The sequence below is a fragment of the Eptatretus burgeri genome, chromosome 3 (assembly GCF_056783735.1).
Source record: "Eptatretus burgeri isolate ZD-2024b chromosome 3, Ebu_testis_v1, whole genome shotgun sequence".
Lineage (NCBI taxonomy): Eukaryota > Metazoa > Chordata > Myxini > Myxiniformes > Myxinidae > Eptatretus > Eptatretus burgeri.
Window position 1 is genome coordinate 98,360,847 of NC_140963.1, and position 13,800 is coordinate 98,374,646.

General features: G+C 40.8%; 2 protein-coding genes across 17 annotated transcripts in view; one reads left to right on the forward strand and one right to left on the reverse strand.

Annotated features, from left to right (window-relative positions):
- MCTP1 (multiple C2 and transmembrane domain containing 1) overlaps nucleotides 1-13,800 on the reverse strand; it is a 265,879-nt gene that overhangs the window by 175,906 nt on the left and 76,173 nt on the right. For all 8 annotated transcript variants that reach the window (XM_085874635.1, XM_085874636.1, XM_085874633.1 and 5 more), the window contains one exon: nucleotides 10,782-10,881. In XM_085874635.1, the coding sequence (XP_085730761.1) occupies nucleotides 10,782-10,881 (100 nt within the window). The remainder of the gene's footprint in view (nucleotides 1-10,781; nucleotides 10,882-13,800) is intronic.
- The window catches only part of LOC147030513 (uncharacterized), a 29,286-nt gene that overhangs the window by 3,863 nt on the left and 11,623 nt on the right, over nucleotides 1-13,800 (forward strand). For 3 of the 9 annotated variants that reach the window (XM_085874641.1, XM_085874645.1, XM_085874646.1), the window contains 2 exons: nucleotides 4,326-5,340; nucleotides 8,870-8,956. The gene's annotated coding sequence lies outside the window, so the exon portion shown is untranslated. Of the gene's footprint in view, nucleotides 1-4,325; nucleotides 5,341-8,869; nucleotides 8,957-9,321; nucleotides 9,585-13,800 lie in introns of those variants that run through there. The other 6 variants (XM_085874642.1, XM_085874643.1, XR_015056422.1 and 3 more) reach the window with 5 other exon arrangements.

The following is a 13,800-nucleotide window of genomic DNA, read 5'->3' on the forward strand; positions in this document are numbered from 1 at the left end:
TATAACTGCGTACACACGTTGATCGCACTGCAGGCAGGACAATGGCGACTAAGCGTAAGCTTACAACTAAAACCTACCAAGAAAAATACGACATTATCCAGTTTTGCGAGGCAAACCCACTGATGAAGAAAACAGCCATAGTTGAGAAGTTGCACATCAAACGGCAGACATTGAACGATATCTTGAAGAATAAGGGCATGATGTTTGGACAAGTGGAGAAGATCACGAGGCCGGTGGTAAATGTGAAACTCGTGAAATGTGTGTCCTTTTAAGATATCGATGACGCGCTCATCATCTGGTTTCAGCAAACGTCGGCTCAGCCAAATATTCGGTTGGACGGAGAAATGTTGCTGCTGAAGGCACGTAAATTCGCTGCGGACCTCGGGCATGATGATGCCGAGACCTTGCCGATGCACTGGATAGACAGATTCAAAGTGAGGTGGGGAATCGTTAAGGTCAAGAGGTGCAGCGAATCAGGCAGCGTGGATTCGCCGATACTGTCTGGATGTGATTCACCGATATTGTCTTTCGGTGGAGCATTTCCCAGACAACATCATGGAATACAATGACCGGTTTGAGTCCTTTCTCATGCACCAGATGCCCAAGAGTTTGAGGCAGTCAAACAACGGATTACTTCGCGAAGGAGTAAAGGATCGATCGAGCTTAGTGTTGAAGTCCGATCATGGTTTTATATTGGCTTGTTTTGTACATCACCGCACTCACTTACACATAGGCATTGAGTGGTAATCATCACCACGATGACTGTGTGTCATGTAATTTGTCACCATACCATCACCGATGGTATATGAGTTGTCTTACAGTTGTTCATTATCTTTACATTTGATAAACTGATTCATGAATTCCATCTTTGCTTGATTACTTTCAAACTCACCAATGAACCCCCACCTATGCCCCGAGGATTGTGATTTCCTTTTGGTACAATAGCCAGCTCTCACACATACGTGTCCAGGCCATGCGCGACTTCATCCTTCACCCCACAGTCATCATGAATCTTCGCATATGCGTAAGTCGTCACATTTCTAAGTCGTCACTTTTTTCTCGGTCCCAATGATGACGACTTACGCCTAGTCTACTGTATATATATACATATATATATACACACATATATATATATATATATATATATATATATATATATATATATATATATATATATATATATATATATGCTCCACCCATGGTCTTCAAGCCAAAGAAAGCTGTATTAAGCAACCATTAAAGGCTACCCAAGGTTAGCCAATTTTTTGTTTCAAACCCTTCCCAGAGTTCCTCCACAGATGCAAAAACATTCACAAACAGTACATGCATGACAATCCCAATGCTGCACACCCCTCAGCTACCATTCCAGTTTCATCGCTTATGATCTTGAATCAAGGCATCATCCTTTGTCAGCCCCTGAGTCTGCCCTCTGTCAGCTTGCTGGCTGGGGTCTTAATTCACCATTTTGTTCGGGCTGCTTAACAATGTCTGGACTTGGAACAGGCTGCCATGGTTTCTTCACGAGAAAGTGCTCAATTTTTTTTTCAGTTTCCTCACATATCATTGAATGCCTCTTCTTCATACCCATGAATCACTGGATAAATCGCAATACTTATGAACACCCAGAGATGCCAGTGTTCATGGCTTTATTTAATTTCCACACATGTGAAAAGCTATACATTAACCTGAGCCAAATTTCAAAATTTAAACTGCGGAATTGACCTTAGCAGAAGTTCTGGCTGCTAAAAGAAAATGTTTATTTGTCCAATTCGTATATTGTTTGACACTCCGGGCAGTGTTTAAAATGACCGATCAGCGATCGCAATAATCACTTGCCAAGCCGTTCCTTATCAATCATTTCATTGGATTGCTTGCTCGAGTGCTTCAAGCGCTCTACAAGCTGCCTGGATGTTCGTTTTCAAGCCATGGTGAGGCATGGCAAAAGTACCCGCACTCTGTCACACTGCACAATACAATCAAAAATGCATCGAATGACATACAAAGTTCAGGCCCCACCAGCTTGTGTTGCACCCTACGGTGTTGTGTGGTGCGAAGCCTACTGTTCCTTTTCAACAGATGGATGGAGCAAAGTATGCATGGAAGGGATGGATAGAGGGATCGAGGGAAGGATTGATGGATGGATGGAACAAACGGGTATTTGTCAGCAATGGGGACACAATAGAGGGTAGTAAAAAGAAGTAAATGACTTCTTTTATTCCAGCAGTTGTCGTTTTTGAAAATAAAATTACAAATTGACATTGAAGACAGTGTTGGTGATAATGTTAATGAGGTACATATACATTGTTTGTTCCCTTGTTTTCGTTAAATCTGACAAAAGTTTAAAATGTGACAAAATCTGACAAAAGTTTAAAATGACAAAAGTTTAAAAATGTGAAATCTGGGTTTGGCGGATGGGCACTTTTTTGGTGGTCAGGGCTGCTGCTGGGTTTGATTCCATGGTTTGAATTTTTGGATTCGGCTTGGGTTGAGAGATTATGGGGCTAAATGCATTTTGGTTGAAAAACGTGTGCTGAAATTAAACAAGTAAAAAGACATGAAATGTCATCGTCCCTGTTGTTTTAATAATTTTGCTGTGTGGAGTTCAAGGGCTAGCCCATATTTATATACAATTAAAATGGCTGTCAGTCTAACAGTTGGCCATCTTTGATCAGATAGCAAAATAATGTTTGGGGCAAGTGTATACCATTGTGTGCTGTGCTTGTGCCACGTTTGAACAAAATCGGACCATGCATGTCTGAGAAATGTTTGGGGACACGTTTAGGTAACAAAATGTCTGCCATTTGGCCATCTTGGAGCTCATCTCAAAACAAAATGATGTACGTATGTAAGCCATCATTGGTTATCTGTGTGCCAAGTTTGAACAAGATCAGTAACTGCATGTGCGAGAAATGGTTGAGGAAGTGTTCAACACTTGTTGAAATAGTTAAGGTTGAGGGTTATTTTTATGACTAAAATGGCCGCCAAGCGGCCATCTTTGATCACATCGTGAAACAAAATGATGTGCTTCTGTATACCATCATGTGTTGTATTTGTGCCAAGTACAAATAAAATCTGTCCATGCAAGTCTGAGATATGGTTGTGGATGCACGGACACAAAAATCGAGACAAAATTCATAAGCCCCTGTTTTGGATGAAGTTCAACAGCAGCTAATAAAGGCACAAAATACGAGCGGCTATGGGTGTTTTATAAGCATTGCAGCTAAGGTGTGATGGGCTTTAGGGTTTCCCGGCATGAGCCGCATTTCGGGGCTTGGACTGTGAGGTCGGGCTTGGCAGCTGGTCCGGCTGCTGGAAGGGTGTTCGTTTGTCCGATTTATTTGGTGTTCTTTGGCACTCCGGGGTGTCTCTGGGCAATGTGTGGCCCCATCAGAGAGATCCAGTTCCAGAGTCGGTAAACAGGGTGGCAGCTGCAGTTCGTGTCGCACACCTCAAGGGAAGCCCATGTTATGATCTTTTTTTAAATAGTATGTGCTGTTTCAAAGTGATGGGTGCTTTTGCTATCCTGTTTGAATGTGCTGTTTTAATTTTCCCATTTTGGTCAATCTTGTGCTAATGCTGGCAGATGGGGCCATCCCCCGTTTCCCCTCAAGTCCCCCTCTAAAATGCAAGTTGAACACCCCCTCCCCCCTTCATATGTGTATATATATAATATATATATATATATATATGTTTCACAAAAAGCCCATTTTATAGTGCTCGATTGAGGCTGAGAAGCTCAAACACGCTCGTTCAGTATATCTAGAGCCAAGTCAGTGTAATGAGCTTGACTTTCAGCACAAGCACCAGGAGTCCGTTCAGCATGTCAGATGGTGGCAGATGTGCAAACAGTCTCCAATTCCATCTGATATCTGACCAATTTCGAATAAATGAGCTTGGAAGTGTAGTAACACACATACACACACACACACACACACACACACACAGCAACTTTTAATGTATGGGTCATTTGCAAATTATCGAATGAAAATGTAATACTGTATTGAAGTTGGTCATCTCCAGTGCATAATACATCGACACAATAAAGAAAACATCTTCGAAAGAACAATTGTCGGTGAGCTGGATAGCCTGCTGTGCATGTTGGGTGCACTGGGGAGAACGGTGTGTGTGTGTGTGTGTGTGTGTGTGTGTGTGTGTGTGTGTGTGTGTGTGTGTGTGTGTGTGTGTGTGTGTGTGTGTGTGTGTGTGTGTGTGTGTGTGTGTGTGTGTGTGTGTGTGTGTGTGTGTGTGTTCACATGCATACAGTGAATGCATGTGCAGAGATGCACGCATATTTTGCGATGATTCTAATCCATCCATCCATTCAGTCCATACTCTGTGCAGAACGTCGGTGCTGATGAAGCAGTCTCCTTGGCTATTGGGCACAATCCTGGACGAGTTGCCACTCCGACACAGGATACCAGCATGCTGGCACTCTTGATTCTAATGCCATTCATTTTGATGAGCAATGAACTCAATGTTTTGAAAAACTGAAGACAAAACGGCGTACGTCTGGCTATTCAGACACAATGAATGTCTTTATGGTATTGTTCATTATTTTTCTTTCACCCAAACAAACAAAAAAAATGACTACTGAAACAACTGTAAACTTGGACAACATAACCACAATGTACATAAACTGGAAAGTATTATATACTTCACTAAGATCGTCACTCATGTTCCATTTCCTTGTAAAACACAATGTACTTCGCATGCCATTTTAGCCAAATATTTTATAATCAACACATTGTCCAATGATGGCTCCACCAGCCAAGTTGTGCTTTGGTGCATTGAACGGCCAAACAATGAAATAAATCTGCCAAAATGGTGCAGAGAAAAAGAACAATTTCTGCACAGCTCCAGGCCATGTCTAAATTAAATAAGTGTGCTCTTTCGAACCGGGGCGAAGACATATGAAAATTTGCAGCCGCAGGCCATGTGTGAAGCCAGCTCAATATGATATAACGTCTCTCCGCCAAGCCTGTGTGGAGACTGGAGAGCTACTATGTCGATAAAAGGATCTTCTTCATCCAAGCACAGACAAAAGGGAAAGCGAGCTTGACTTCAAGTAGGATTTTTCTTCTTGTTCTTCTTCTATATCTTCTTCATCCATACGTTTGTACTCCATTGTGGAAGCACATTTAAGCATTCCTTCAATAATCCGGCAAAAGAGATGTGGCCTGGCGAAGGGATGGAGTCTTCCGTTGGAAGTCGATGCAACAAACTGTGAGAATGAATAACAGCAACAGTGATGACTTAAAGTTTCATGAAATGCCCAAATTACATCGGTTCCCAGTGGACCCCAGGCATTCAGGACGAGGAGCACGAGGAAAGACCACAAAGGTACGTAATTTATGTTTGGGACAATAAAGAGGAAACCGCCATAAAAGGGGATACACACTTATTTTGATGCGGCGCGCATATAAATCGTGCAAATTACATTTTACGTGCGGATGATTTTAAATTTTGTTTGACTGCTGGACAAGCAGACATACTAAAAAAATAAGTTATCTTACTCTGTGCAAGCGCAATCCTGACGAGGTTCCATACATTTTGCCAACTGCAGAGCTAAAGTCCTGCGAAACTGCAGGTTTGTGTTCCGATTCATGGTTCTCATTTGTGTTCAACAGTATTCAAAATATCGAATTGAATTGAAATCAAGTAGTTCCTCAATCATACACCAACGTCTGTAGACAGACAGGCAGACAGACAGACAGAAGAAGTGAACCAATTGGTTAACCCCGCTTTGCACTTCCTGCACGCAGGGTAATAATGTGCAATAAAGATTAAAATAAATAAACAAATAAATAAAACATTTTGCAAACCTGGACTCGGTTGACAGATTGCCAGACTAATCGTGGCTTGTTTAAATTTATGATTGGTTGTGTACAGTAAGATGACAATTGTCTGTAAAGCCAATCATAAATATATAAACTTAGGCACAAAGAAAAGTTTAGACCAGAGAAAATTTGAACCAGGAATTTAAATGTATATATTTGTATATCGGCAAAGTCGACATGTCCACAGTATCCACTTACATATTTAAGGATATAAAAATGTAAGTGGTACAGCTGGTTTAATGCACCCTATGAAGAAAGGCTTGTGTTCAAATACCATGCTCCCAGCAAGGACAGTATGACAGCATATTGTGATATTTGGACCTGCCGTTTGCCAAGTGGGGACTCCTCCCAGCCTTGGGTCTACGCTTTCATCGGGGGTCTTGGATTGCCTGCTCTACCTTTGCTGTGATTCCTCGACCAATTTTAAAATGACTTTTAATAAGGTACTCTCATTTCGAACTTATGCATTATAAACGCTCTGTGCATCACACTTCCCGATCTCAATGCGACACGCAATTTAGATCTACTACGGGGGCCAGATATATACACGGAGGTTTAGGTCGTAATTTTACATTGTTACAAGTTACAACACAATAACTTTATTCCTTACCTTTGGTCTAAACAAAATAACTTGGTTTTGGACTATATTCTAAACCAGTCCTGATAAACACCTTGCTGATCAATGCTATCCAGTCTCGCCATCGAAGGTCAATCAACCACCACGGAACAGATTTCAGCAATCTACATCCTGTCGGAAAATTGTAATCATTGTTGTTAACCTCAGCTACACCTATAAAAAAAAAAAATGCTCTCTTGAATATGCAATCACTTTCAAATAAAATCCTTTTGCTTCTAAATGATTTAATTGTTGATAAAGACATCGATTTTCTTTGCTTAACAGAAACTTGGCACCATGCCGGTGATTACCTAGTATTGAATTCAGCAATCCCACCCAGCTATAAGTATCTTGAAAAGGCTTGTGGATTTGGACAAGGTGGAGGTTTAGCAGTTTTTTTTTTATCGTGATCATTTTTCCGTGAATGCTTTTTGCATGTCCCCGATTCCCTCTCAATTGAATGCTTAACTTTTAAACGTTTCACTCCTCACCATTTGTTGATTTACTTGTTTATCGTCCCTCGAGATCTAATCCTTCATTAGCCCGTCCCCCACCCAGTGCAATCACTTTTGTGTGTCTCTGTGTGTGTGTGTGTGTGTGTATGTGTCTGTCTGTGCCGTACCTGTTTTTTTTACCATTTGAGCTTTTGTCATCAAATTTTCAAAAAGCTTTGTTCTGAGAGCTTCCTCTCACTTGATAGCTCACTCGATCCTATTCAAAAATCTTGACAGACATCTTGTTTATCTGCCATTTCCCCTATTGTCACCAATATAGTTCAATAAATTACTTTGAACTGGTGTCGTGCCATCCTCCCTCAAGCATGCAGCAATTACCCCCCTTCTTAAAAAAAACACACAATCTTTACCATGAGGTCGTCTCCAATTACAGGCCAATCTCTCATGTACCCTTTTATCTGGAATTTTAGAAGAGGTGGTAGCCTCTCAGTTTCAGTCTCATCTGGATTCCAACGAGCTTTACGAGGCATTTCACTCTGGTTTTAGACCTGCACACAGTACAGAAACTGCCCTCGTTAAGGCGGTACATGACCTTGTTATGTTTATAGATTCTGGCTCCCCTGGCCTATATACTCATTTTGCTCGATCTCAGTGCAGCTTTTGACAATACGGATCATAAAATCCTACTGCAGTGCTTTAATGACTTCCTTTGTAGGTCTCTCTGGTACAGCCTTACAGTGGTTTTCTTCCTACTATTCCCTCAGAAATTAATTTGTCAGCATGGGCAAATCTACATGCAACATCCGTCCTGTTACATTTGGTGTTCCACAGGGGTCAGTTTTGGGACCCATTTTATGAGCCCCCGTTGGACTTTCTCCAAAATGGGAGCTTCTGGATTCAGTCTCATCCGCCCATGTGTTCGTCCGTCCGCAGTCGTATGTCAGACATGTAAAGACCGATTTTGTTCAAACTAGACAAAAAGCCAATACATGATGGTGTACATAAACGCATCATTTTGTTTCGTGATTCGATCAAAGATGACTGCCTGGTGGCCATTTTAATTGTAAAAACCCGATGTTGACCGCGTCCTCAACCATTTATCGGACATGCATTTACCCATCTTTTTTGAAACTTGGCAAACAGATGAAGAATGATGGCTTACATATGCAAATCATTTAATTACTCAAACGTGTTCTCAACCATTTCTTGGACATGCATGGTCCGATTTTGTTCAAACTTGGCACAAGCACAGTACATGATGGCATCCACATGCACCTTACTTTACTTTGTGATCGAATCAAAGATGGCCGACTGGTAGACTGGTGGCCATTGTAGTTGTAAACAATGAGAAAAAGTTATAAAATGTCGTAGCCCCCGTAGTTTTAGTAATTTTACTGTACGGAGTTAAAGTGCTAGCACATATTTGCAAGATTTATGTGTATGTGCAACTGACTTGAGTGGTCATGTGACATGGCCATTTAACTCTGTACAGCAAAATTACTAAAACCACGGGGGCGATGACATTTTATATCTTTTTCTCCTTGTTCCATTGTTATTTCTATTTTATGCAATTGACTTTTTTCATTGATTTTTAATGTAATTTTACACTATTCTCTGTTGATTTTTTTTTTATCACATTTCTTTTTTTTGTTTGTTTTCTTTTTTTTTTACTTGAGCGAATGATTGTGCCCTTAATCAGCACTTTGAGATTTATTTGTATATATTTGATAAGTGCTATATAAATAAATAAAAATATATAATTATTATATTAAACTCCACTTGGCGATCAAACGGTGAATGAGACTGCTATGCCTGGAGGCGATTGTGTCTTCAAAACCTATCCTCCACCTTTTAGATTTGTTTAAACTGTGCTTCTGATCAAGATCAATTAGATTATGTAGTTTATAAACAGCAATTTTAATACTGACTGATGGTGTAATCCTTAACTATTACCCTTACAGAAATTTCAACGTGATCTGATGAGATTTTTTTCATCGTAAGAATGAGTCACCATCTCATAGAAAGAGACTGATCAAAAGGAATAACAGGTAATTATTCAAAGTTTCAATATTATAAATATGAGGCAAGCCAAACACCAGTCATTAAATCACATGTGTAAGACAGGTGTCAGCTGACTGGTCATGCGATTTGACATGCAACTTTGTGTGTCCAAAGGAAGGTAACAACAAAATTTATCTTAGCTATTTCAACAGGAGCAATATCTATGTAAGGAGTCCCTGATTGCTTGTAAAATGCACCAATACCCAAATGTATGTTTGAACATTTGTTTGATGTGGAGATTAATCAGTCTGTTATTAAAGTTTTCAATGAAAACTTGTGCAATAAGTTACATCATGACAAATTACCAACACCCTTTCCCTCCCCTCCCCTCCCCCCCCCCAAAAAAAAACAGAAACAAAACAAAACTCATGTCATCCCTTCTACCTATAATTCAAGATTTTCTCCTCTTAATAACTTTATCTGCAGTTTCAATGCAATGGAGGAAGATGAACAAAATGTCAATACAAAAGCAGTCTCAAAATGAGCTGCAGTGTACACTGATTTCTTGCATTTGCAAATATTATTATAAACAGTTGTCCTTAACGTTTTCTGTTTTGGTTTCGATGGCTACCATCAACAACGAAAATTCATTCATTCAATCTTTAATAAATGAAACATGCCAAACACAATATCATGGAGTACGGTAATACTCCATATGTAGGGATGGCAGAGTAAAAACATGGCCATCCCATTAAATAAATCTAAAGAGGATCATAACAGCAAAGGTAGCAAAGCAAAACTTCCTTTACAGATGGAAGTTGAAGTGGATGTGGAGATATATGTAGACGTAGGCCAAGGGAATTAGAATGCAAGGAGTGAGGAAGAAACGGGAAAGAAGTGAAAGAGATGAAGAGGAAAACAGAAAATTATATTAATTCCAACAATTCTTGCATTCCATTATCATAATTAGTACTGCATATTAACCATACAATTGGAAGGATAAAATACATGGGAAAAAAAAAAACCCTGACCAAAATGAGTCATTGATCCGTTGGAGAGATGAATCATCACAAGGAAAGAACTAAAATGGCACTGAGTGGGGCGCATACCTCCGCCAGGATGAACAGTTTATGTTTTTTTATCCCACTGCTAGGCCAGACCTGCATCCGGACTTTGTCACCTCCCCAACTCATCCACCTACTTTTGTCAGAACTCATCCACAACTTTTTGATATACCATGCGATATATCATTTTTGGCTCCATCTCTTAATGGTGAAGATTCACTTAGAAAATGAAAAAGTTCTCCTATCTGGATCCGAATCTTCACTAAAATTGAATCAATTAGTCCTAATCACACACTCAACCTATCCACCAAGTTTTGTCTGAATCAGTCCATAATGTTTTGAGATACCGTGCTCACAAACAGACAGACAGGTGAAAAGCAAACCTCCGTCCATCTTCGGTGGCGAAGGTAAAAAGGGTCGAAGATAAATCTTTTGTTTCTTCTATAGTATCCAAAGCTCATTGAGGAGCTTTTACAGCAAGCATTTGCAGGACAATGATATGAGGAAATATCAGTGCAAATATTAATAAACATTTAGAGAGAAATTAACAAAACAATGGAGTGTATGTGATTTGAACCCTGGATCCCAACATTATGAGAGATGAGTGACACAGATGGCAATGTGAAACAGGACCTCACCACCTTAAACCACTTACAATGGCTTTAGGTAATGACAGTGGACCTGCGTCATTCCATCCTCACCTTTAGCCTCTCTGCATTTAGAGCTAGGAACATTTCATTTATTGACAAAGCTGACTCAGGAAAGAAACTATGGTAGGATTTGAGTGCAGCTGTGCTTCGCCGCTTACCTCCCCTGTCACGCACCACCAGTGACCTCCCCTCACGCAAGCGAATCTGAACTTGGCGTGGACCCAGCCTTGGCGCCAGCTCCATCTCCTGCCCGTCACCCTGGCACACATGAGAGGAGCATTACATCCTGATAAAGGCACTTTGGAGAGCAAGATGGCTTTCAGGATACTTTGTGCCCATTGTCTGTAGCACAATGCCTTTGTTTTCCTTGTGCCAGTTCAAATTACAATCCAAATAGGAACAGAGATATTTTTTATACATCTCTTGGCAAAATATCAGATTTTTCACACAACAATCTCCATCCTGCCTTGTTATAATTTACATATATACACACACACACACGCGCACACACATGCACGCACGCACGCACACACACTCAAATTGGGTCACTGAATCATGATCAGGTTATTTAGACTTCAGCAAAACATGGAAAAGATAAATGGTAAGAGCTGTCGTGAAAAATTAACCTTAGAGTGCAACATGGCAATGACGGGCCAATCGGCCTCGTTTCCTCATTTGACATCAGATAGGATCATGAATGCAATAATTACACTCATACTCAGTGTAGTCCCATGGAGACTGTGGAACCTTTGGATATTAATTTACATTCTGCATTCTAACATAAAAATGTACACGCATGTGGTTTGATTCCCAATGGAGAATCACCTTTCAACATGATGTGGAGGCTGCGCACGTCAAGCTCCTCCACTTTCCTCACCGAAGGGGACACCTGACATACGATGGCCGATAGGCCAAAGCGCCATTATTTAATGTTTTATTTCAATGTATCAAGTATGGAAACTTGGAAAGAATGGAAACTAATGTCGGCGAGGTGCCCACCATGAGCTGCCACAATCTGACACCTCCAACAATAACACTTTCTATTCCAGAGGTCAAAGCTTCATTCATTACAGCATTAATTTCTGTCCTTAAGTTATCTTTCAAATCCTCCAGTGTTCGTGGCTTCTTGATGTGGACTCAGAGCCCAGAGGTGGCATTAGTCATTTGGGGACCCCATGCCAAACACAGTAATATCCCAGTGGGAGCCCCCGTTTACCTGCCAATCTGTCATCCCACCAATGTATGCATTTTGATGCCCGTCTGTCTGATATCGATGTACTCGGTCATTACTTATGCAATCCCAACAAATTGAACTTGCCAAGGTAATGTGGCAAAGGTTGTAGTGACTTTATCTGCCCAACTCGCCAATAATTTTGAAGGTGGTGTGCTCCCGGTGGTGGTGGGAGAGGGTACTACGAGCGACGCTTCAGAACCCTCAATTGTATCCCGACTCACAAGTAAGAGGACTCCGTGTTATTTTCACACTTGTTTTAGCCTATGTTGTTTTCGCCTCGATTGAAAAAAATATCCAGAGGAATTTCCATTTTTATTGACTTTTTTTAGTATTAATATTATTAATCATAATAGGACAATAATTGGCAGTAATAAAAAGAATAAACCAATGTCACCCTGCCTTGCCAAAAGGTGACCACATGTGACTTCTTTAAGGTCACACTCAGGTGAACAGAGCTGCTATCCACCAGGAGCGACTCCTTGAGGAATATCTGCCTACGAGAGATTCCGATGAGAATCGTTCTACAGAGTAACCATGAAAAATATGCGTTTGCCTCATAACGTCACCAAATGACGACATAATGTCTCAAGCTTGACATATCTAGAAAGCACTCATTGAGGCGTTCAATTTGAGGTACTACACGATATGGTTCCTAAAACTTGAAAATTTGACCTTGGGGTCAAATATGTTTGACCTTAGGTGTTAACCATGAAGGTCAAGGCCAATCGCCACCAAAAATTAATCAGCTGAGCGCCAGACCATGAACTATATTCACATGAAGTTTCAAGACGATCCGATCAAAATTACTCAAAAATAAGGGTTTCGTCGACTCCCCTGATTTGCGACAAAGTAACCTTGACCTTTGACCTTGACCTTCAAAACTTTATGTGCTGAAAGGGACCTCTATAGGCCTCTGATATGCGAAGTTACAAAAATTTCCAATGATAACTGTGCTCTGCAGAATTTTTTATACGTCATTACAGACAAAAAAAACCATACAAACTGAGCAACATATCTTGCAAAAACTTCGTTTTGGCAAGATAATAACGTGATCGCCCGCCCCCTCAGCCGTTCCCGCAGATAAATTTCAAATTATTTTCATGTGATTGGAATAACGGTAAAATTCCTTGTCTCACCGCCAGCCTTAAGGCCCTGTCACACCTTGACGATTTAGCCAGCGTATGCCGACGTATGAAAAATTTATCTAAAACGCTGGCACACGTCGAATACGTTATGGGTAAGTTTGTATACATTAAGAGCATGCTGGCATACGTCGTAGTACGCTGACATACGTCGTAGTACACTGGCATACGTCGTAGTACGCTGACATACGTCGTAGTACACTGGCATACGTCGTAGTACACTGGCATACGTCGTAGTACACTGGCATATGTCGTAGTACACTGGCATACGTCGTAGTACACTGGCATGCGTCGTAGTACGCTGACATACGTCGTAGTACACTGGCATACGTCGTAGTACACTGGCATGCGTCGTAGTATGCTGACATACGTCGTAGTACGCTGACATACGTCGTAGTACACTGGCATATGTCGTAGTACACTGGCATACGTCGTAGTACACTGGCATACGTCGTAGTACGCTGGCATGCGTCGTAGTACGCCAAGCTCGTCGACAAATTTTAAGCATGCTCAAAATTTTTCGACGTATGCCAGTGTATGACTCACACGTTCTGCATACGCTGGCCATAAGTTGTAGGCACGTTACGCGATCTTTGACACACGTTACTTGTAAGTTACTCATAAGTCGAAACACGTCAAGGTAATGGTTAGCGTCAGTGTTCCAGACTCCATGGTTTTTTTTTTTTTCTTCAGTATGATGGTGATATTGACACTTCGATTTCTAGTGCGGTTATAATATAATATAATTAATAGGCTGCCGCTCAACGATTTAAATCATAACCGCACTAGAAATCTAAATGT